The sequence below is a fragment of the Haliotis rubra genome, unplaced genomic scaffold (genome assembly GCF_003918875.1).
Source record: "Haliotis rubra isolate DU_JTF1 unplaced genomic scaffold, ASM391887v1 Scf268, whole genome shotgun sequence".
NCBI classification, from domain to species: Eukaryota; Metazoa; Mollusca; class Gastropoda; order Lepetellida; family Haliotidae; genus Haliotis; species Haliotis rubra.
This window is the reverse complement of record NW_025766758.1, coordinates 1069520-1095111: the sequence shown is the minus strand read 5'-3', so window position 1 is coordinate 1095111 and position 25592 is coordinate 1069520. Positions and strand designations below refer to the sequence as shown.

Sequence of the window (25592 nt, the reverse complement as noted above, 5' to 3'; positions counted from 1 at the left end):
AGCGGATTTGTCAAAAGGTAGTGTTTATGTATGTAGATTCACTAATCTATACTGAATGCACCCTGTCGTAAAGTTTCTTTGTAAAAACAACGTCCTTCCTTAAAAGGATTAACCGCCAAAGCCTTGATTGGTAGCTCATTTTTGTCTAACTAATGGCGGACATCATGCAATTACTTGCCAGGTGTGCTATCTTGGGTGACCAATGGGATACACCAATGTGAAAAACCCGAAACGATAGATCACTTTTTCGCATATTAGACCGTTAAAAGACACATGACACGGAACAGGATTCTTTGTCAGCTGCAGATGAATGGCATCTCATTACTTTATGTGGATATTGATGGATACATTCTCCTAACAAGGTAATAGCCTGATATTGTTGCTATAACTTTAGTCTGTTTTAATTTTAATATTTGCATTTTGTTTTAATCTATTGTTATGCCATTGAACAGAATCATTTTTTTGCCGTGAAAGGTAATGAGACAGAAAACATACACTAGATCGCACTTAGGGCGTGTGTGTGAAATATGATACACGTCTAGATATTACAGTCATGTTATAAATTCACTAAGTATAAGCAGATCGTGTGCATTTTATTAAGTTTCAAAATGCATAGAAATATGATAATAAACTAATTAGGATTATAAGACAAAATATAAAGACGTACATTGACTTCGTTATTTCAGTGCTAACATTTTTCACCAGTGGCAGATGGTTAAACTTAAACCGTTTTCGTTTGTTGTCAAAATAATGCCATTTAATACAACATTAAGATTGACTAGTAGTGAACCCAAGCTTACTACTCTCCCCAAGAATCCCCATGTACTTTCAAACAATGCTATTATATCAGGCTTCTCACCAAGTTCAAGGTAAAACTATTTCTTAAATCAAATTCTACATCCATTTACGTTAACATTTTTATAAAGTCAACATTACTATGAAATCAAAATTTTACATCAAAATCAGCATTTTTATCAAAGTGAATATTTTTTTTACAGGAAACCAAATTATTCATCACAGTCTACATAAATTTACAACAACATCAAGATTATCGAGTAAAAAAGATTTCATCTTTGTTGATCAGTCTATACGTTTTCTATCAATTTCGCATGGTGGTTGCGCAGCAGATAGTGAAACAGTCATGAATTCTGGGATATCATCCGGGTACTCACGGGAGAAAAACATTAACAAAAGCAACAACCAGTCCACGGAAATTGCTCTGCATCAGTGGCCCTTTAAGGCTGATTCATATGACTGACAACTTTTTTTGGTTCTTCTGTACTTCTACTCTTTAAATAGTGATACTAGAGAAAGTTACGGTTCACGAGACTTTTAGCATGGTTTACTTCGAGGTATCCTAGAGTGGGTTTCAAATGCTAATGAGGTAGCCTAGTTGTTATACCGTTAGCCGAAGACCCGGGCTCGATTCCCCACATGCGTACAATGTGTGAAGCCAATTTCTTGTGTCCCTCGCTGTGATATTGTTTAAATATTGCTAAAAGCGGCGTAAAACTGAACTTTCTCACTCACTCTCAAATGATCATGAATGGAGCTGCCCCCGAATTGAATTGCTAGGCATGGCGGCCCAAAGCATAAGCTTCGAGAGAACCCACACCCCCTCCCCCACACCCCCAGCTTTGCAAAATGTGATACTATACATTATACACAGAGGCTTTCAATTATACATTTACAACAAAACCACATTTGTAATAGGATCAAGAGGTTAGACACTACTCACTCAATTCATAGTTATGCCGTTTGTTAATTCGATCGCTTTCGATACAAAGGATATTCCGATGAATGTAAATGGAAAGGCTGTGTAGAGCTATAAATGTTTCATTGCTGAATACAGGATCCAGACTCGGTGTCCCGTGTCGTTGACAGTGCTATGGTTGAACACAGAGTCTGATTGTGTTAAAGATCCATACAGCAGCACATGAAACAATCGATATCCAGGCGTTTGTTTTTGTAGACCACTGTTTGTTGAACTGCATGTTCAGCATAGACATTATTGAATATATCTGGGTTGTTACGTGTCGTACACGCATTTGTACCTCTGATTTCGTTTATAAAATCTGGCGACGGTCAGGTTAGTACTGAAATAAACTACTGGGTAAAAAGAATTTAATCCCCGCTTCACTTGACCAAAAAACATAGAAAGAAAGACTAACTGACTGACTGAGTTTGGTTTTACGTCGCTTTTAGCAATATTCCAGCAACGCGGGATTCGAACCCGGGTCTTCGGCGTGACGAGCCAACGCTTTAACCATTAGGCTATCCCACCGCCCCATAGAAAGAAAGACGTATGTGAGATTTATGATATTAATCATTTTACAAACAGAAATCGTTGTGCAATAATTTGACTGAAACTTCATTGTAATGCTGGTCTTGTATTTCATTAAGAGTCAAGGGGTCAAAATTGAAAATAACACAAATCAGAGCTCATTCAAAAAATACATAAAGAGTCACATAATAATACAGGAGTCCGGGGACACGTTGTCAATAGCGAGTGTGACCATCCTGGGCATCCATACACGCCAACACACGTCTACTGATTGACGTCGTTAGTCGGCGGATGACGTCAGCAGGAATCCTGTTCCAAGAGAGTCGGTTCAAGTTCCTGTCGTTACCCTGAAGGTAGCGCACGCTGTCTCAGCTAACGATCAAGGTGATCCCAGAGAAGTCCAATGGGGTTCATGTCTGGAGAGCGCGCTGGCCAAGGCAATACGTTGACGTTAACGTTGTGCAGTTATTCTCGAACAATTCTGGCGATGTGAGGTCTTGCGTTGCCATGGCTCTCAAGGTCTCCCGATCTAAACTCCTTCGAATATATATGGCATGCTCTGATCAAGGTCTGCGATCACGTCCACAACAGACACAGAACCTCCAGCAGTTGGTACAAGCACGGCCGAAATTTCCAAGGCCACAATTCGTAAACTGATTGGCTCCATGGGGCGACGATGCCAGTCAGGTTTGGACTCTAGTGGGACCATACAAGATAATCAGAACGGATGATCTTCACCTTTAAATTCGATTCTGTCATGTTGGCTGTGAAGAACCTCGGCCTGCAGAGACAATGGCCTGTACCAAATTTGAACTTTATATCATGATCTTTTGATTATTAATTAGATATAATCTGAAAACCACTTTCGCGTTTCGTTTTTGCAGTGTATATTTATTAAATCGCATTAAATAGCATTAATTAATCGTATCTGTTGTCTGTTGGCATTATTCCTTGCAAAATAACTAACAGTGTTCTTCATCTACTGACAGTATTTCCTTACCAACCAACAGGAATTTCTTCATCAACCGACAAAGTTCTTTCACCACTCTGCATTGTTTTTACACCGGCTTGCAGTATTCTTTCAGTTACCAATATAGATCTGTCACCCACCTACATTTTTTATTTCCAACCAATATATGTTTTTCACATAGCATTCTTTCACCAACCTACATTGTTCCTTCACCAACCTACTTTCTTCTTTCACCAACCTACATTGTTCTTTCACCAACCTACATGCTTCTTTCACCAACCTACATGCTTCTTTCACCAGCCTACATTGTTCTTTCATAAAACCTCAAAGTCAATTGACGAACCTGTACTGAAATACGATCAATTATCAGTCAATATTTGTAGCATAGGATAATATACTAAGTCGAGCGTAGATGTGATAATGGACTCAGATATTAATATCCCCGCTGGATAAATGTGGTTGATATTGGTCGCAACAACCCAGGGATTCCGAGTGTGTTTCATTCAAGAATATATGTATTTATTTGGTCAGAAATACTTTTTTAAAATTGAAATTTATAATTCATGATGTCTTGCTGTTTGCTTTTCAGTTACTAATATACTCATTCAAAGAAATATGGGAACACTCATTTACTTATTGATAAATTAAGAACGCCTTTTGAAATCAAAGCACAACTAATGTTATACGATACTTTAGCTTTTATTCCATAAATATGACAGTTCTTTTAGAAGATCATGCGAGGTATGGCACAACAAAAATGAACCAAAGTCACAGAGTCAATTGCAGATCAGTAGTGCGTGTGTCCACCTCTGTTTCTGACACACTCTGCACATCTAGGCCTCATCGACCTCACAAATGTCCTCAGTGTTGGCTGTGGTATTGCTTGCCACTCCTGGTCCAGACATCTGAACAGTTGGTCAGCGTTCATTGGCGGAGGGGATTCTGACGGATACGCCTACCAAAGATGACCTAGACATGCTCTATGGGAGCAAGGTCTGGAGAATATGCTGGCCACTGCATCCTCACAACACTTCTTTGATTAAGGAAGTCTGTACGACACACGTGCCGGATGTGGCCTGGCGTTGTCGTCCTGGAACACTGATTGCGGTCCAATGGCGTTGAGTGACAGAATGACAAGTGGACCAAGAATCTCATCTCTGTACCGTTAACCAGCCAGGTTGCCACGAGTACGGTACTGAGGAGTCATGTGATGAAGACTGAAGGCACCCCATACAATGACGAACCCTCCCCAAACCGGTCACGTTCACTAACGTTCACATCGTGAAAGCGTTCTCCTCGCCCTCTGAACACCCGTACACGACCATCATGAAACTGCAGATAGTATCGGGACTCATCGGACAACGACACCCTTGACCAGTGTTGACGATTCAATCGGAAATGAGCCCGACACCATGCTTCCAGTGCTGTTCTGTGACGAGGACGTAACGGTTTTCTGACAGCTTGACGTCTGTTATGGATGTCAGAGGCACGTAAACGGTTACGAATGGTCTGGGAACTGACGTTGACATTCCTCATCTGCAGGCGAAGAGCATTTGCTTTGACGAATCTTTGCCGCAGAGCTGACGTAATGACATAACGGGCATTAGCATGTGCCCTTGAACGGGGCCGGTCCGGCATCCCCACTGTCGTCTGAAATCTTTCAAAAAGTCGATCAATCACAGAGGGGGATTTCTGAAGACGTCGAGCAACCTCACAAATGGAAACGCCATCCTGAAGCCACCCAATCGCCCTTGCTCGATCGAATTCACTCAACGGTTGTCGCATTGTGAATTGACTAAATCAACAATTACACTGTTGCAAAGTGCCAAACTTCTTATACCCATCCACGCAAATGCTTCATTAGGATCACGTGTTGCACGTGCATGGTTGCATTTGTGTTCTCTGTTCCCGTCCAGACTAAGGATTATGATCTCAACAGTGAAAATGTTTGGCAAATTTTGGGTCTTTTGTTATGCTGCAAAATATAACCAATATGGCTGTCATCAACCGTTAAACTGCATTTGCGAATGCTTCCGGCGTTACTTAACTGATATTGTTCCATTCTTCTTTCACCAACCTACATTCCTCTTTCACCAACCTACATTCTTCTTTCATCAACCTGCATTCTTCTTTTCACCAACCTACAGCGTTCTTTCACCAACCAACCCAATGTGTTTCTTCACCAAACCACATTCTTTCTTTCACCAACCAACGTTCATCTTTCCACTCAACCTTCTTTCACATTTCATCTTTCTCACCAACCTACATTCATCTTTTCTCCAACCTACATTCTTCTTTCTACCAGCCTCCATATTCTTTCTTTCACCAACCTACATTCCTCTTTCACCAACCTGCATTCTTCTTTCACTAACCTACATTCTTCTTTTCTCTCCAACCTACATTCTTCTTTCACCAGCCTACATTCTTCCTTCACCAACCTACATTCCTCTTTCACCAACCTACATTCTTCTTTCATCAACCTACATTCTTCTTTCACCAACCTACATTCTTCTTTCTACAACCTACATTCTTCTTTCACCAACCTACATTCTTCTTTCACCAACCTACATTCTTCTTTCACCAACCTACATTCATCTTTCACCAACCAACATTCTTCTTTCACCAACCTACATTCATCTTTCTCCAACCTACATTCTTCTTTCACCAGCCTATATTCTTCTTTCACCAACCTACATTCCTCTTTCACCAACCTACATTCTTCTTTCACCAACCTACATTCTTCTTTCACCAACCTACATTCTTCTTTCACCAACCTACAGCGTTCTTTCACCAACCTACATTCTTCTTACATCAACCTACAGCATTCTTTCACCAACCCACATTGTTCTTTGACCAAACCACATTCTCCTTTCACATTGTTTTTTCACCAACCTCAAAGTCAATTGACGAACCTGTACTGAATTACGATCAATTAGCAGTCAATATTTGTAGCATTAAGATAATATACTAAGTCGAGCGTACTCAGATATTAATATCCCCGCTGGATAAATGTGGTTGATTTAGTCACAACAACCAAGGGATGAATTTATTTGGTCAGGAATACTTTGTTTTAAAATCGAAATATATAATTCATAGTTATGATGTCTTGCTGTTTGCTTTTCACATTACATAGAGTTATCCGCTTGATAAGAAGTTTAATGTATAAAGAGAAATCTAGTCTGTAACTAAACTAGCGGGCAACAGAAAGTATAGGTCCTCTTTCAGTATCACTAAAAGACAAACAAAAGACGATATCTTGGTGAAGTGAAGGTGATTTTATCCAGTCATCAAAAGACAATAATCAACACAAAGAAACACCATTGGATTGTTTCAAAATCAGTCATAACTTTGAATGAAACGTACCGGGGGCAGAATTTGATGAATTCATTTTTAGTCTATTGTCACTGTTGGTAACACTGTACACGACCATGAAGCTCTACCATTGTTAATAACGCGTGTGACCTCCTGCCACGTCAATACAGGCCCGGACACGTCTCCTCATCGACGTGGTCCTCTCTGAGCGCACGTCCCAGTTCTTGACGGTCATGTGGAATGGGTATGCGGCGCCTGAATTGCCTGTTCAAGTGATCCCATAATGCTCATTGGGATTCATATCCGGAGAACAGACAGGCCTTGGCAGAACATGAACGTTGTTTTGCTGCAAGACGTTGATTGTTGCTCTTGCTGTGTAGGGCCTCGCGTTATCATGCTGGAATATGACACCCTGTGGCTGAGTTTGCAAGAAAGGCAAGACAACTGGATGCAGAACTTGTTGAATGTACTGATGTGCATTCAGATGTCCATTTATCAGCACCAATGGAGTTTTTACGTCACCACAGATACCGCCCCATACCATCACACCACCACCACCGTAAGGATGAACTTCTTGGACGTGCTAAACGTTCACCACGACGTCGGTACACACGCTGTCTGCCATCATTACGGTACAGGCTGAAGCGGCTTTCGTCTGTGAATAGGACTCGTCGTCAATTCCGTACTTGCCACCTGTAAACCTGTCGTGTCCACTGCAGTCGATTACGCCGATGTTGAGGGGTCAAGGCCATGCCACGGAAGGGCCGGTATGCCCGAATTCCTGCTGCAGGCAATCTTCTCGACACTGTACGTCGACTGATACCATGACCCAGTGCCGTTTCCGCTGTTGCCGTTGCTGTCATAAAACGCTTGCGCAGGTGAATCGTCCGGATGTAGCGGTCTTCTTGCAGCGTTGTGACACGTGGTCTTCCACTCCGGGGTCTGTCTTGGGTCCGATAGGGCTGCCTGTACCGTTGTAAAAGCCTGGACACTGTCAATGGTGTGCAGCGGAACGTTCGGGCAATATGAGCTTGGGTAGCTCCCATTTCGGCCATTCCAATAGCTCTCTCTCTTTCTTCGTGGGTCAGTCGTGGCATTCCTGTTGTGTGTTTTCACTTGCTGCGATACTGCAGCATTCGGCAACCCCATTTAAACCACATTTCTGCACGTGCATTTCATGGAATTGAACCTAACCACGATTCACACTTTATACGCGTTTTAGACCTCCAGCACCACAAGATGCGTTTCTGTGATATGTACAATACTTTTGGAACGTATGCAGTCATGTCAATAACAACTCACATTTGGTTTTCTCCAAAACGCTCACTTCATAAAAATTTGAAAAACCTATACTTTCTTTTGCCCGCTAGTTTATATCTACGTATCAATATGCAATTTCATAATCATAAACAAATTCAATCACCAGTAACCTGATGTGACAATAGGTACAAGAGGCAGCGAAGGATCATAAATAATATCAATCTATTGGATTAATACTACAACGTCAAAAGTACCCTTCAATGCTGACACCGTGTGATGGAAACATACATGAAGACATTCACGACCAAGGACATTGATAATAGTCAAGCCCTGGATACTCTAAATCACCTGTATAAAGCACGACAGCCGGCAACAGCCTGAATGTCATGATTGTTAAACTCCAGTGACCAATCGGAGCATCTATCTCGACACCATATGGAGAAACAATCAAGCTAAAATGTATATGGTTAATGTATTTAGGTGAAAGGTACCGTAATTAAAATATTCGCGCTACAATAAGTGCAATATGGTATCTAACTCTCACATATTGATGAAATTCATGTAACACTTAATAACATGATTTGTAGGCAGTCATTGTATCTATTCAATTTAAGGGAAAGAAGTGGAGCGTTTCAAGAGAACGCGAATACGGTGTTATAATGTAAACTTATAGCTGCATCGGGTCATGTACTTTACACACAGGCGCCTGTGGCTAGTTTGTCATGGCTACCTAAAATGACAACTACAGAATCGTCAAACGATTGCTCCACAATATTCGTGTTATGGGTGGCTTTGCACAAATGTCCCTATTCATATGTCTGGCACGAAACCATTAGGCAAGTCCTCTGCAGAGACACACAGAATGCTTTGGTTTCCATCAAGTCCATACATCAATAACTATTGATTACAGTCGTCATTTAATGCTTGTTGTTCGAGTTGGAAAGAATATAATTTGCTATCCACAATAGCAGCGGTATTATTGTTTTGTTCCGTTAAGTGGGGTGTGCCGTCTAAAAGCACTTGCAGATGAAGCTGACTGTGGAAGTCGAAGAAGGGATAAAGTGACATGACGTGTTTGTTAACAATAATCAGCAGATTTACCTAACAGAAAACTGATTTCGGCTTTAGATCTCAACAACTTGGACACATATTAAATTGCGATCAAAACACATATATGGATTTGCTACCCGTGCTATCACGGAATGCAATTTATGCATGTGAAGGAACTCTTACTGTCATTAGAAACCGACAAACATGTATTTTATAGAATTAAACACGAAGCGGATCTTTTTCAATAATTTATAAGTGAGACTTGAGAACGTTTTTTATTGATTTGATCTTTTTCAATATTTTATAAGTGAGACTTGAGAACGTTTTTATTGCTTTGATGAAACTTTTTACCTAACTACCTCTCGGTCCTCATTCGCTAATCAGAGTTGCGACCCTTGGCTTGCCAAAAACCCTAGATAGGGATCACCCTGAATATGATTCCAGTCAGCAACATCTATGTGTTTGCTTGTTTTATCACTGGTAAATTGCTTTGTACTCAAGTCCCATGTCAGCACGATGGAATTCATCTCAAAAGGGCATTTTTCTTGTGCATTTAATAAAAAAGCTTGCAACTAAAATGTGTGTTAAATCTCTGGTAATAAAAAGTCATTTGACGTTATGCCATAACATGGTCGAAACCGTCAGTTTATCTCAGAAAGAGAGATTAACGTGCCACCTTTTCCCTAAGTACCACTTACCCATTTATCATCCCCACTCCCACTTTTATCACCACTTGCAATCCTGCAATCACCATTTTTAAACAGATAACTGTATAAAATTCAGGGCGGCAGAAAAAATTAAATAATGTACTAAATGAAAGATTTAAGGGATCGCATGAAATGGGAAACCAATGATCATGACTTGCACAGTAAAAACTTGGAAATATCAAGGATGGGAAGTGAACATTTATGACGATTGTGAACCCAGAAATCAGTTTTATGGACTGACATCGACATACTTTGGATGAGGGTCTTCATGGTTGTATATGAGATATACCATGGTTGAAGGTCTTCATGGTTGTATATGAGATATACCATGGTTGAAGGTCTTCATGGTTGTATATGACATATACCATGGTTGAAGGTCTTCATGGTTGTATATGACATATACCATGGTTGAAGGTCTTCATAGTTGTATATGAGATATATCATGGTTGAAGGTCTTCATGGTTGTATATGAGATATACCATGGTTGAAGGTGTTCATGGTTGTATATGCGATATGCCCTGGATGAAGGTCTTTATGGTAGTGTATGATATACCCTGGAAGAGGGTTGGTATTATATGAGCTATGCTCTGGCTGAGGGTATTTATGGTAGTATGTGAGATATGCTCTGGATGAGGGTCTGTATTGTAGAATGTGAGATATGCTCTGGATGAGGGTATTTATGGTAGTGTGTGAGATATGCTCTGGATGAGGGTCTTTATGGTAGTATGTGAGATATGCTCTGGATGAGGGTCTTTATGGTAGTGTGTGAGATATGCTCTGGATGAGGGTCTTTATGGTAGTATGTGAGATATGCTCTGGATGAGGGTCTTTGGAAGTATGTGAGATATGCTCAGGGTCGAAAATCAGCACAACTCAACTTTGCTCTTGATGTTCGTGCCTACACGTCCAAAAGAAGTTCCACAGGATGTTAGTGTACGCAACATAAAAGTTAAATAACGTTGACATTCAACCTGATAGGTCAATATCCATATATTCCCACTGCTGAACTTTATCCTCTGACACACGAGCTGCTTTTAGGCGAGATAATCCCGAATGTGTTCTATCTGACGACCAATATAAATCGTGCCTTGCTTGACTTCAGAACCTCGTGACGTTAACGGACATCTGTGGGTCTGACTGTAACGAACATCTGTGGGTCTAACTAACGAACAACTGTGGGTCTGGCTGTAACGAACAACTGTGGGTCTGACTGTAACGAACATCTGTGGGTCTAACTAACGAACATCTGTGGGTCTGGCTGTAGCGAACATCTGTGGGTCTGGCTGTAACGAACATATGTGGGTCTGGCTGTAACGAACATCTGTGGGTCTAACTAACGTACATCTGTGGGTCTGGCTGTAACGAACATCTATGGGTCTGGCTGTAACGAACATCTGTGGGTCTAACTAACGAACGTCTGTGGGTCTGGCTGTAACGAACATCTGCGGGTCTAACTAACGAACATCTGTGGGTCTGGCTGTAACGAACATATGTGGGTCTGACTGTAACGAACATCTGTGGGTCTGGCTGTAACGAACATCTGTGGGTCTGGCTGTAACGAACATCCCTGGGTCTGACTGTAATGAACATCTGTGGGTCTGACTGTAATGAACATCTGTGGGTCTGGCTGTAATGAACATCTGTGGGTCTGACTGTAACGAACATCTGTGGGTCTGGCTGTAACGAACATCTGTGGGTCTGACTGTAACGTACATCTATGGGTTAGCCTCCAAGTCAAACTTATGGCTGTTCGTCACGCCAACCCTCACCAACATTTAAACCAGAACCATATCGCACTGTTCACGTCTGTAAAAGAACTCAGTAAATAGTAAAGTCGAGAAAGAACTTCAATACGCCACTGAACGCATAATGACACAACAGATGCAACTAAACTAGCATCCAAAAGAAACGCCACCAAACAGTTTTCTTCACTAAAACACAACAAAAGCAAATTATGGTAACAAGAAGTGTTGTATTGTAAAACACAATCAGTCAGCAACAGTTCTTGAAACTTTTCAGTCAGATAAACGAAACAGTTCGTGTTCTGAAGGCACATGGATGACACAGGGGTGCAATGTCCAGTTTTCGATCGCCAACGCTGATTCGTCTTTAAGGTCTTAAACTGTCCTGAACAATACAGATGATTCAGTATCGTGTGTGGCCACCCCTAGCAGTGATGCAGGCTCTAACGCGGCATCGAACTGAGTATGTGAGCCTTCTGACGTCATCATTAGGGAGTCGGCGTCATTTCTCTTGCAGGGCAACTGCCAAAGCGTGCTTAGTCAAAGGCGGCTGTTGACGTTTCCGAATACGTTGCCCCGGTTGGTCCCAGAGGTGTTCGATTGCCACTGTAGCAGGTTGACGTTGTTAGTGTTGAGGAAGTCACCAGTGATCCGAGCTGTGTGAGGTGTGGCGTTGTCCTGTTGAGTCCTTGGGTGACGTTGCAGGTAAGGCAGCACCACAGGACGTAAAATCTCGTCGATGTAACGACGTGCGGTGGGATTACCGTTGATGATGACGAGTCTCCACAAATTCCGCCCCAGACCATAGCGCTTCCACCGCTGTAATGCTCCACTTCTTGGATGCAAGCAGGTGCCGTCCGTTCGACCCGACATCGGTAGATTCGAACACGACCATCAGATTTGAAGAGCTGGAACCTGCTCTCGTCACTGAAGAGCAATCTTCGCCAGTTTCGCTGCTGCCACTGCATTACGGTCCCGGCCCACCTCAACCTGGCACGTCGGTGTCGGAGCGTTAACGTCATGCCCTTGAAAGGTCGATAGGCACGAATACCATGCTGACGGAGTCGTCTTGCTACGGTCTGTCTGCTGACTGCATGTCCAAGGCTATTGGCGCTTGATGACGTCACAGTGAGGTAGCGGTTTCTCAGATGAAGCACCCGTAAATATCGATCTTCCTGTGGGGTCGTGACCTTGGCTCTGCCACTCCTGGGTCTGTCAGCAGTACTGCCAGTCTGTCTGTGACGTGTGACAAGTCTGGCGATGGTGGACTTGCAGCATCCCATGATCCTGGCCACGTGCTCCTGTGTTGCGCCCTTCTGAAGCATACCAATTGCTCTTTCCCTCTGTTCTTTGGTCAATCGAGGCATGTTGGCTGCTTTCAATCGTGTCACATGATGAGAGAGAACAAATCTAGTCAGGTTTTATACCCTCATGTCATACGGGTAACTTTGTGCACAATTTCCATTTTTTCTGTGCGAATTCATTTAACTCACCAATCATCAAAATCTCGTGCGCTTGTTCACTGGGAATAGACAGGTTCTGTTCGAGGGATGTGTTTTCAGCCGTATTTCAGCAGATTGGCAATTATTTTGACAATTTGTGATAATTTTTATTTTGGTGGCGTTTCTTTTGGACGCTAGTTCATAATGTAGTGCTTACGCCATTCTTATATGTTGATTCCACTTACAGACTTATGCTTACTTATGTAATGAATTATTCCTTACGTCTGTGAGTTATATGAGTGTTATATCATGAGCATTGAGGCCATATAATTATATTACAGCTTTGCTACGTCCGCAGCAAATAAGTAACACTGCCTTATATTACCTGTTTAGACTATTTGCAAATTGTGTGACCATGAGGCAGTGCTGACTCATCTAATCAAGTTTGTGAGCTGCCAAATATGTTTTACCAAATCATGAATGCGGTGCATTTGCGGTCCATTTAGCAACTGTCAAATGTCCTTATCTGAATTTCAACACTGAAAAAGCTGTTCCTTATCTATTTATCTCCGTTCATATTCCTATCTCTAATTTCATCAATCCCTGACAGGAGAAGGTACCTTCATTGTCAGGGATTGAGCCAGTTTGTCAAATAACTTTTTAAACGTATTCAATTTCACTTTTTTGAATGTATTTAATCACAAAGATTAAAGTAGAAAATTGTATGTTTAAATGAGGCTCCACATGTATACAGTGTATCAAGCATCATTCAGAAGTTGGACAGAAGTATGTATACTCAGAGGCAAAAGTTACTGTGAAAAGCAGCTGTTCTTTGAATTGCACGAAATTTGTAAGAAGCATGACATAGTTGAGACATATGGTCCACAATGTTCACCTTTAATTGCCAGACAACAAGACGCTTATCATATGCACTCAATGCAGTCTTAAGAAGTGAAGAAATCAGAAAAAAACATCTCTATCAGTCTTTCAGGAAATTTTGAACATGCCACGCTCCGGGACAGATGAGAACTACAGGTTTGTTTCAGTCTGGTGCCCCCGCAGAGTGACGTTGCTCGCCGAAGCAACGCCCATAGGAACACCATTTGCACTTTTGGAAACGTTTACAGCAAAACAAAGTTATAAACCATATCTGCAAGAACAGTTCGACGAGGTCTACGGGACTACTGCAGGGACAGTTCTGACACCAGAACTTTTACGATGGGGAGCACGTGATAGGAGAAAGATATCTTCACCAATGAGACGATGAGACGTTTCCTTCTTTAGCGAGATGGCGGCAGGACGCTTGTCTACATGCGCACAGGTGAACGTCAGACCATGTTTTCTTGAAGGGGATCGTTTTAGAATTGAGGGCAAACTGCTGGCGTCAGGACGCCAGTGACTGTGATTGAATTAAATATTGAATGTTGTGAAATACTGAGACGAGATGTTGCACATGGCTTCTTTACGTTTTTCCATCATAACAGCACCAGAAAGACGTTTCAATGCATCGCCAGCACACTCGAGTTGTACAGCAGTATCTTATTCAGAACAGTTTTAATGTGTGGCCCTTGTCCGCAAGAACCCCTGATTTAACTACCATTGAACAACGGGATGAAATGGCGTGGTTTAGGACGTCATACGAATTCTCAAACAGCGCTTTAGGAACTCTGCTAAATCCTTCCTCGGGAATGGTCTGTCCCTGGACTTTTATCTACGTTTAATGGCCTCAATGAGGTGAAGTTGCCAGGCCTGCATCAATGCACAAGTAACACACTCGCTTCTGACCACGTGAACTAGCTTGTGAAACCTCTATGTTGTGGTTCATGCCAGGTGTGCTCTTCTTATTGACCGTTGACCTTTACGTAACTTGGAAACATTCGGTTTTTCCATGTACATGTAATTACATTTCATTCGCATCAATAAAACTTTAACACTTATTCTGATTGTTGTTGTGAGTCACAATAACTTTTGCTTTTGAGTATAGAACAAACACACATGAACACGTCTTTAATACAGTTTGGAGCAGGTGTTTGAACCTACACCGAAACGTGATTTCAGTTAATTGTAATGCGAACACTGTTCATCTGTATATCTTATCCTTACGTCAATCAGAACACATTCACAAAATGGCTCGGACATCACGTGTGTGCACAGTCATAACAAACCATCTATCGATTTTGTACCATGTGTACACATCCACACTGGGTGTTTATCCCATCTGATTAGAATATGTGTGGCATTTAATAACAGTAAATCTGATGATGTCATGGCAACCATCTATCGACCTTGTATATAGTATCACGATGAAACTCTTTGAAACAGTCAGAGAGCATGTGTTATATAGCTGCCACTATTCCTTCATGTGTTAGTATAGCCCTAGCTATATATCTAACTCAAAGTTAAGTAAAACATGAAATATCAAAACGATTTCTTTAGAAATAGTTGTACTCGTACTCGTAAACATGAGCTACAAACCGTCTCCATAATGCTAACAAATCTATATAAAGAGCACAGTCCATGGTACGATTCGAAACATATCACACGCATATTAATATACATAATAGTATCGCCTTTACTATCCAACACAGTATGCTTCATGTATCAAAGAGATAGCTGCCTTTAACACGTATTTCTTACCTTTGAAGCATCAATGTTAGACAGCGTCTAACGAAATTTAAAACACTGAATATTGGTGCACATTATCCGAAGCGTATGTCCAAGAATGATAGGATCAATATGAAGTCAAATTTGGTTCATCAAACAAACAACTCACCAATGCCTAAGATGACGATCAATGTGTCCAGTATATAGTTATTAACTGATCAAGAGTCACGTATGATAGTACACGGAGGTTTCCTGAGAAATGTCTGTCTCTGAGATAAACCCATCTGTGGATTTTCAATAATCGAAACCCCGAGTGCTGATGAAGAGTGCCTGTGTGGTTCACAATGGGGTATTAATTATTACCGTGCTGGCCAGAAATAGTTTGTATGGTTTTACTCCTGGGAGCCATTGTTGACATGTTCGTGCTTTTTAAATAATTAGATGTAATGCTGATATGGGACTGGAAGGATGAAATTAATTATTTGTCACTGAATATCAGAGTAGCCTTTACACAATTCATATAACGAGTTCAGAAACTATCCAATCAGATACAAATGAATTAATAAAATATAATATTGCATAGAAATGTGAAATACCTTTTTTGAGGGAATGTGTATGTATGGTAGGTGAAGCGTTCTGAGCCTAACTACGATGGTCTGGGTTGGTGGGGCTGCTACATACGTTCGGCATCATCCCCCTCTGAGGTCAACACAATCCTAGTGTTTGAATCCCAGCTTCTTCCTTTCGAAGCGGAAAGGTCATCCATAGCCGAATCTACGTCATCGCCAGATGCTTGGTGAAAATTCCTGTTCCAAGATGATACTTGCAAATCTCGTAAAAACATAGGTCGTTGAATGAGTTCAAAGCCTCAGTCATGCATTGCAGCCATGGCGACATCAAAATTGTGAACCGGTGCATTGGAATGTCAGTGCGCTTGCCAGGACGTTTAGACCTTACATACTCACGCAGTAGCCTAATAAGATGACCAAAATATTGAGGGAGAGAATTTATGGATCTTACTCCTTCATCAGGGGGCATCTGTATGATATTGGTCATTTCTGGAAGTACTGACTGAAGTTCGTCCATAACATGGAGGATTCCTTTGATTCAACAAAATCGAAGCCATCGCCTAGCCAGATGCTAGAACAGACTTTGTCGTCTTCAAAGAAGACGTTGGATGTTTCCTATGCTTTGACTGCTATCTAGTCTCTGTCTAGTCGTGGTGAACCCAAGATTAATCCACGGTTATATATTTCGCTAAACACAATCAGCGATGTCAGCTACAGAACTACAGGTGATTAACCTGGAGCGTTTCTCACCAAGAGTCAGAAACCAAGGAATCCAGCATGCTGGAACATATCATGTCCAGTTCATTCCTCTAAATGTGTTCAACTCCCTTAAACAAATACCTGCTGTTTTATCTTGGTTGTTTGTTGTTTGTCACCGTTCCTCCATTTTTTCCTACATGGCAGCTGAGGTCTTTCTTACCTTCTTGGATAATCTTCAAGTCTATCTCGTCCCCTCCTGCCTTCCCTCTTTTCAGATGCTAAAGAAGGAGCATCTTTTCCTAAAGACAATGTTCTGTCCGGATAGGGGCCGTTGGAAAACATTTTCCGTAGCAGATGCTTACTGAGATTGCGGTAGAGAGCTATACTTATTCTTATCAACAGACGATGCCTAGTGACTCAGGTTAGGCTCTATTGGTCTTTTGTAGATGAGGAAGTCAAGAGGACGTCCTTTGGACAATCTGAACACCTGGTCCAATTTGTGAAGGCGCATTGGCGGTCTATTCTTTGTCTTTGGGGCACACATTGTTACATTTTGAGTTGAACACTCGATATTAAAATAAGTATTTTACATTTTATAGAAGCGTACTTTCACATTAGAGTTATTTTGTTTGAAGACAATGTGTTTGTAAGACAACGTGATAGGTATTAAGTAATAGGCACACGCCATTTGATCATTCTGCTATTGACACCAAACCTTTGAAAATTAATTACTTTGACAATGAGTGGAGCGTTTTTAAGCGTTTTCAAATTGTTCATAAAATGCCTGCTTCGTATCTATTATTTTTCGCGTGTCTGCCGATGTGATTTTCCGTCATGCCTGAGTGAGCTTCATTATTATTACAGTTAAATAACAACGCATGCTGTTCGTAGCCCACGCGGGTGTTAGTAGGTCGGCGACCCCTCTGCAGGTGATTTAGATCCAAAGCTCTCATCTTACGCATCGATGGTTAAAATCCATATCACCATTCAGGGGGTTGATTACTGATCCAGACTTTTGAGTGGAGTGGGAAATCCCACCTCAAATCAATTAATTATTGATAGCTACTGATGTTTTTCAATCAGCGGGTATTACAGATTGTATCAGGTCTGTAAAGTGGCACCCGTGAAGATCCGGGTTAGAATTGATCTTCAGTAACCCATGCTTGTTAACACCAATTCCACCCATGATTGTCCCAGAGATACCACTCCAGACAAGGACCACAACATCCGTCTGCGGTGGTGTCCGGAACTGGAACCTTAGAAATTGGAAGCGAGTCTGGTTCACTGATGAATCACGAATTCTTCTTCACCGGCGAGATGGAAGACATCGCGTTTACCGTCGAAGAAAATAACGTTTTGCCCCTAAAGTCCTTTCTCACGCGTCGGACATTACTCGCGAAAACGAGGCTCGGTATACACAATGTTTACTTCCGGTATTTCCGCCCCGCGAATCCATCGCCTGCTAGAGACATGTCATCTCACGGCCCGTCACTGCCACAGTGGACAAGAAGTCCGAAATCTCTACCACCTGTCGAATCTTCCGACATTGAAGCATGGTCGACGAACTGCCGCATTCCAACAGCTATCTACAAGAAAGCTTACAGCAATTTCGTTGAATCTTACATTCACGATGTTGAAGGTAAACACTGTCAGATATTTTTTGACATTTCACGTTTGGTGTACTCGTAACAATATTGATATGCCTGTTTGAAGTGCAAGTACCGTTTTATTTTTCACCATTTCAGCGAAACCGATATGGAATATTACATATTGATTATACATAAGGATATACTTTGAAAGGCCTAATTATGATAAACAATATTTACATGGATAATAAATGATAGTGCAGTTCAGATTATTATGTAAGATTCAATTCATGTGACAACATATTGATTACACATCACCTTTTATTTTACTTATATAATGTTAATTATCAAGAATATACATTTAATAAAACATCTTCTTTACAGGAAATGATCATAGTTTGTGATTTTTCATGAAACACATCATTTATCACAGAGCCATGGTAAGAGTGATTTGAGAGGTAACCTATTAATGTATACATGTATTATACTACACTAAACCGAACACTTATGTTCCCTTGACCGGGCAGGTAGCCCGGCATGCGGAAGCTATGCTCAGTTTTTTTATTGAGTATGTTACAATATCAAAACATAATTAAATTCTGAACAGTTATGTTCCATCAACCGAGCAGGTAACCCGGCACGCGGAAGCTATGCTCAAATTTTTCATTTATCATATCAAAATATCTACCCTTAAATACCTACACGGAACAATCAGGTTACCTCAAGCTGTGCTAAATTCATTAAGATGTTAAGATGATTATCCAATGATTCAACAAAGCTATGTTGTAATTTTCACTTGACAAATAAATTTTATTAGCTTAATTAACGAAATCTTTTTATTAATTGCAGTGCGGACTGCATGTGATGGAAGCTTCATTAGAGCCAAGTGTTACAAGTCAATGAAGAAGAATGATTTCCCTCATACACTGAATATTAAAATTAGCCAGCATCAAGATTGTGATGGTATTACTATTAGAAACTGTTCATTTTCATGCAAGGCTGGTGCAGGTGACTGCAACCATATACTTGGTGTGATATATCTTCTTCACCATTACAATATGTGTGGATTCAAGACTGTCCCCTCAATAATCAGCAAAACATCTTTACCTCAAGCCTGGCATGTTCCAAACACTAAAGGTATTATGCCGAAGAAAATAAGGGTTCTTAAGGGATGTGTTCCGTCATACGAACGTCCTGTAAAAATTGACATGGAATCTGACATTATTCCCAATCACCCACACATTAAGGATGCTCCTACTTTCATATTGCCAGATTTAGTATGTAATATATCAACAGTTTGAACACATGGTCAGCAAGATGTTTTGATGGACTGAACATTTCAAAGGAAGATTCAGTTGAAATAGAAGTTGGAAGTTGTAAGTAATCTTGTGTGTGTGTATCTACAGATGACATGAATACAGACCAGAGTTGACATTTTATCAATAATTTTATTGTTGACATGACATATATCTCCTTTCCATGGTATTTGAAATCATAAAAATATGTGACTGTTGAATATAATAAAAGAAAATATTAAAGGAAGTCCAGTATTTAAAAACAAATGTTTCGAGTTTATTCAATGCTGTTCATGAGTTTGCAATGAAAAATGTGTTGTGATGAGAAAGAGTTTCATAAGCACAACACTGGTTTAACAAGTACATAAAGGACAAAGTATGCATATTATTATTGTCATTACGATATTGACAATATATATTCAGTGAATACATTATACATAATAATATATAAGTATTTAATATTGTGAGAAATATATCAGTCATACAATGCTGCATGATTATGCTTTACACTGCAAAAAAGAAGGTTTGTAATGATTATATGGCTCCAGGAAATCTCAAGTATTGATTCTTATAAACTCATATATGTACTATGATAAGTTCAAATTCACAATGATTCATAGGCCAACAGGGTACGATCTTGTACCGATGAAACTGCACTGGGGCAGCCTAAAATTGCCATGTGCAGGTAGTTATTTTCCTGTGTGTTCTGACTTAAATGAAATGTCATCCATTGAAATTGTCGTTGATTGGTGCAGTTTCCCCTCAATGGAGAAATTAGTGTTCTAGTCCGAAAGGGTGTTTCTAATTTGCTCTTTATCTTTATTATTAATCATTATACTCCATGTGGTGCAGCTGGGTTTCTTTGACGGTGCAGTAGTGGTGTAACGATTCATCGATAGTATCCATATTTGCATAGTCAACTATGCGAAAGGAGTGCATCGATACAAAACACATTTAGGCAATATATCAGGATATTTATATCACGAGGGCCCATGATACATCAATGTATTGCCACAAGAGATGATATATCCCGATACTACTTAAGTACTACTTAAAGTTGTAAGGAGTATCGCACTAGGAATAAGCACAGTCTCGTTGAAATTCTTCTGAGCTTAAAAAACAAATTGAACCTTACAGGAATTTGTTTGTATCTGTTACATGAACAAATGAGTTGGTGTAGAAGTGAAAGAGTGTGAACATGTTTCAAACTCTGTGAACTGTAGCATACCTGTCTTCAAATAACTGAAATATGTTTCGGTTGTTTGACAAATAACACTATTCATTAACAACTATGAATGATGTCTTACCTTTGTTAAGAAAGAGAACAAAGATAAGATACAATTTAGACAGCAGACTTTAGAGGGTTGTTTTTCTGTGATTCTGAATTCTGATATAAATTACATTGCATTGTTTGTGAAAGAACTGGTGTAGAAACACAACTTCCCAAAGGAAACATCAGTTTCAAATTTATTTTCAGGTATACTGAATGTTTGACTGTACCTTCTTAAGCACGAAATGCTGAAACTTTCTCAGATCAACAGCTTTTAAGTGTGTGTGTGAATGTAACATAAGTCACGATACACAGCTCTACGGTCAGATACAAATATGGTGTAGTCAGCACTAAGTGCAGTTTTGATAAAAATGTGAAAATTGAAATCGTACCCTGGTCAATACCAATGACACTTTCAGAAGTTCTATTACTCTGAACTTTATTGTCATGTCCAAAATTATACTTTTTTTAAGCATATTGCACATGAACAAGGAAATAGGACCTTTCTACGCATTCGGTGAATATTGGACATATATGAGAGATCACTGATGATGAAGTTGAATATTTTGCATATGAACTTGTTTATATCTTATACTGTTATCGTATCTATAGAGATAATTTATGAAATAACATGTGTAATATTTCAATGTAAAAAGTGTTTCATAAATGAATTCGATCATCACCTGTCAATGGTCACACTTTGTCATTATATAAAGACTCATGTCCATGGTGTTAATAAATACATTTCATAAACATTTGTCACTTTGGGCTCACATACTTTGGCCCATGAACTAAAACAGTTTTCCATAGAAATCTGTCAACAAACAGCAGACAGTCCAAACTTGATTTCTGGATCCTGCTAAAGATATGATATTCCTTGCATCTCCGAATGGCTCTCTCAATGTGAATCCTAAGCCTTGCAATCCCTTGAGTTTCTTTCACTTCTCTGCGAGAAAACTGCCCTTTTTCTCTTTAAAAAGGAGGAATAATCAATTTCGCTTCTTTCGGTGTGAGTAGGTCTTGTATTACAAATCCCTTGTCTGCCATCACATCATCTCCAACATCAAGTAAGTCCAGTATTCCACACTGTTTGGTTATTTCCTTATCAGAAACAGAACCTGTGTACAAAGCGCTGACAAAGCTAATAATGCCATCTGGTGGGATTCCAATGAGCCCTTTCATAATTGAGTGAGACTTGTAGTGGGAATACATCTCAGAGTTTCTTGTTTTGAACTTGGAGTTTGCACTCTGATCTCTGTACAGTCTAATATGACTCTAGTATTGGGATATGTGCTCTTAAAACACTCTGGCATAACTTTGTTGATAGCAGCCCTCTCTAGCCGAATCGGTGGCATCACATACAAATAATTAGCCGAGGTGACCAAAATACTACTAACTGAACTGACGGATACATCAAACCTCACAGCTAAATCAACCTAAAAAGCCCTGTCTGATACGACATAAGAACATGAAAAACTGATCGATAAATGGGATGGATTCATCTCTGAAAATGTCACTCTTTATTTGTGGATTTTCTGCATTAGAACTTCGATGTCTCTGAACTTGACTCCATCGTACCATATTTACAGCTGTTGGCTTCAGTGCATTGAAAGTTGAAATAAAATCATCATAGGTTCTAAATCCAGTGTAAAACTGTATCACATCCTGGTCATGTGTGAACCGGTTTATACCAAACCTTTTGGAGCACACAGCTGCAAGTTGGACTTCTAATTTCTTTGCATATTGCTTCAGTGATTCAAGCTAGTCAGCAGTACAAGTTGGTGGGTCAGCATAATCATGATCAGGCATTGGAGCTGGTGTAGTAGTTATGTCCTTGCTGCTGTGACCAGGTCCAGAAGAAGTAACTGTGAGGTTGTCCTCATATGAATTGCTGAAATCCAAATAATAATTGTAATATGTAATTGTACATAATTTGTTTCACACCTAATTCAATAAGTGCAGTGATTTGGTGTATGAATTTGTGACAAATATTACAAATTAATATTATAAAAACTTCAATAAAATGTAGTTTAAAAACACACTGAAATTAAAGAAGTGTTTGAACATTACATAAGGCAAAAAGTTTAGATTGTAATCAATCAGAAATCACATTTCAAAACCTGGAACTATAATTTAGACAATTTTTTGAAATTTGTAATTCCAACCAACCTTCTTGATCGCTTTTTAGGTGGCTACCGCTCCTTAACTTCTCCTTCCAAGAGAAAATGGTTGGCACTGCTCCTTTCTATAATTCCAGTTAGGAATCGCTGATATGAATCAGCAGTAAAATGTGCGGAACACACATGAGTTGAGTCTGTGACCTGTATAAAGTTTGAGAAAAAACCCAGTTCAATACAAAAACATAAGATAGGACACATAACAAGTTATCATATCATAACATTCATCCTAAAATATTTATTGTTTACAAAAGCATATCATATAAGCCTAGCAAATGGATCAATTACATTCACTTGATATGTTTCATCTATTTCTAACTTGAAATGCATAATGAATCCTATAATGATAATAATCTTGGTAAAATTTCACTCTGTGATTTATTAAGCTGTTCTCAAAATATTTTTAAGATGGAACTTGATTCAGCAACAACATACAAAAGAATGAAAATATACGGTGTATCATAGTATAATCACAATTTAGGCCACACATGAACATTTTCTTCACCCTAAAATTCCACCCAAACCTAAGACTATTTTTATTTTTTACACTAAAGACACAATCATCTTGAATTATTCTTCGATTCTCAAAATGTACATGAAATTTGGACACTTCTATTTTCTGATTTTCCATTGGGAAATAGAAGAAAATTTCCACTTAAATCAAGGGGTTTGGGGCTTAAAATGAAATAAAATAGAAAAAAGAAAAACCCGTAGATCCGACCCATATTTTTTTACAGTGATGAGAAACAAGAATATGTGGACTTAAGGGGAAAAATATAATTTGATATACAAACAAATCGAATGAAATCTTAATAATTGATCATAATTACTGTCTTCCAATATTAGAACTACAATTTAGACGGGTAATACGATATGTTATCCTTAAATGACTATTATTTATTCCTTTGGATATTCGGTACGACCAAGTTGATCGTGCGCGAAAATCGAGCACCTTTGACACAAGGTGACTGTCATATCATTTCATGTCCAACTTACCTTGAATAATGGCTCTTCGTCGCGTCTGATACATATTATCCAGCGTTTGCGTAGGTCTTGATTCTTTGGAATATTATGGAATGACAGGTTGCTTCCAGAGGGATAGCGGGAGTCGTTAGTGCAGGTAGGCACACAACAGTGTTGCGCCATTTCTGTTTGAATACCGAGCCTCGTTGTGAAATTTTTTAGCGGGTTGCGTGATAAAGGCGTATTGCATCCGACAGGTCGAGAAATTCGGTGGAGGGAGTGTCATGGTGTGATTCAGTGGTGGTTCAGGGGGAATTTGATAGCAAATCGGTACATCAACGAAGTCCTTGCACGTCACGTGCTTCCGATTATGGACCGACAGATGGAGTTGTTACAGCATGACAACGCTACTTCACATACAGCACGCGTCTTGGTCCGCTACCTTGCTAATTCTAACGTCAATGTCTTGCCATGGCCTTCCCGATCTGGGATGAACTCGATTGACGTGTGCGTCAACGTCAAAACACGGCTCAGACACTTTCATGACTGGCTATAACATTGGAGGAAGAGTGGAAAGAATTCCGCAAGAGCGACTTCGTCAACTTATCCAGTCTGTGCCGAGACGGTGCCGAGCAGTAATTGCTGCCAATGGTGGTCATACAAAGTACTGACTTTGACGCCATTTTGTGGACTGCAGTAAACAGACGCACAACAATAAAGTTAGTCTGTCTCACAGTCCCTGAACCACTTTATTTTCCGTACTGCCAAGCTCTCTCTGCAGTGCTAAAGCCCTAAATAAAGCAAGTCTAGATTTCCTCAGGTTCAGGGTCTGTTAACATCTGCAAGAAAGCTAACTCACTTTGGGGGTCGAGTTACAAAGTAAACATATCTAACTACCATGGCTGGCCGGACCAACATCCTCACCAGTGGTCGTGAATCTTGCCTCACATTTTCATCTGTCAACTCTTAATTAACAAGCACATTGGGTGACATGAAGCTATAGTGGAGGCCAAAGGGTTATTTTTCTTATTCCTGGTATAAGAATATTGTGTGAAACTCTGGTGTGTTTTGAGTATCTCTTTTTATCTAATTGCTCAACAGTAAAACATATGGCAGGGACCTAGCACTCATGAAGAGTGAGTGAGTGAGTGAGTGAGTGAGTTTGGGTTTACACCGCATTCAGTAATATTCCATATATCTGATGGTTGTATGATGTGACTTCTAATTGTACGTGTAGCCCCAATGCAGATGTTCTTAGTCTCTGAATCTCTGGTCTCCCTAGGGCTCCTTTTCAATATAAATGGGCTTGTTTGTTACTATCAAAATTATATATATTCAGAGACTAATCCTTAGTCTACAATAAAGTCTGCTGTTGGCGAACGCTTTGTCTATATACGTGTAAATTTTCAATTAAATAAATGCTCTTAAACTAACGGCATATTTGTTTTAACATGGCTTATGTGTTTCTTTTTTTCATGAATGTATAAATCTTTGTGCCTTTACAAAGAAATTTCCATCTGCGTATTGGTGAGGCAAGCTTAAACCGCCCTTAATCTGCCGACAGATTGCAATAGATGATTCCGTAGATTTGACCTGGTTGTCAAACTACATGTATTTTCAGGTTTAACTGCAATTTAAGTCAAAGTAAACGGCCCTTCTTCC

The 25592-nt window shown here is 40.0% G+C and overlaps 2 protein-coding genes across 3 annotated transcripts in view; one reads left to right on the top strand and one right to left on the bottom strand.

The window, feature by feature from the left end:
* The window catches only part of LOC124280477 (glutamate receptor ionotropic, kainate 5-like), a 64353-nt gene extending 41317 nt beyond the window's left edge, over nt 1-23036 (bottom strand). The window contains exons 1-2 of one of the 2 annotated variants that reach the window (XM_046716416.1): nt 22960-23036; nt 22487-22681 (exon numbers count right to left, since the gene is read on the bottom strand). The gene's annotated coding sequence lies outside the window, so the exon portion shown is untranslated. Of the gene's footprint in view, nt 1-1738; nt 1819-22486; nt 22682-22959 lie in introns of those variants that run through there. The other variant, XM_046716417.1, reaches the window with a different exon arrangement.
* Nucleotides 17833-19657, top strand: LOC124280455. Its single transcript, XM_046716393.1, has 3 exons — nt 17833-18278; nt 19075-19188; nt 19632-19657. The coding sequence occupies exons 1-3, from the start codon at nt 17927-17929 to the stop codon at nt 19655-19657; spliced, it is 492 nt and encodes a 163-aa protein (XP_046572349.1). The 5' UTR covers nt 17833-17926.
* Nucleotides 23037-25592: the final 2556 nt, after the last annotated feature.

Bases quoted from the DNA above. Each gene is read 5' to 3' on its own strand.
- LOC124280455 (XM_046716393.1), top strand. From the start codon at position 17,927: ATGAATCACGAATTCTTCTTCACCGGCGAGATGGAAGACATCGCGTTT. The intron at 18,279-19,074 runs GTAAACACTGTC...TATTAATTGCAG, and splicing joins TTACATTCACGATGTTGAAG to TGCGGACTGCATGTGATGGA. The intron at 19,189-19,631 runs GTATTACTATTA...GTGTATCTACAG, and splicing joins CCAGCATCAAGATTGTGATG to ATGACATGAATACAGACCAG.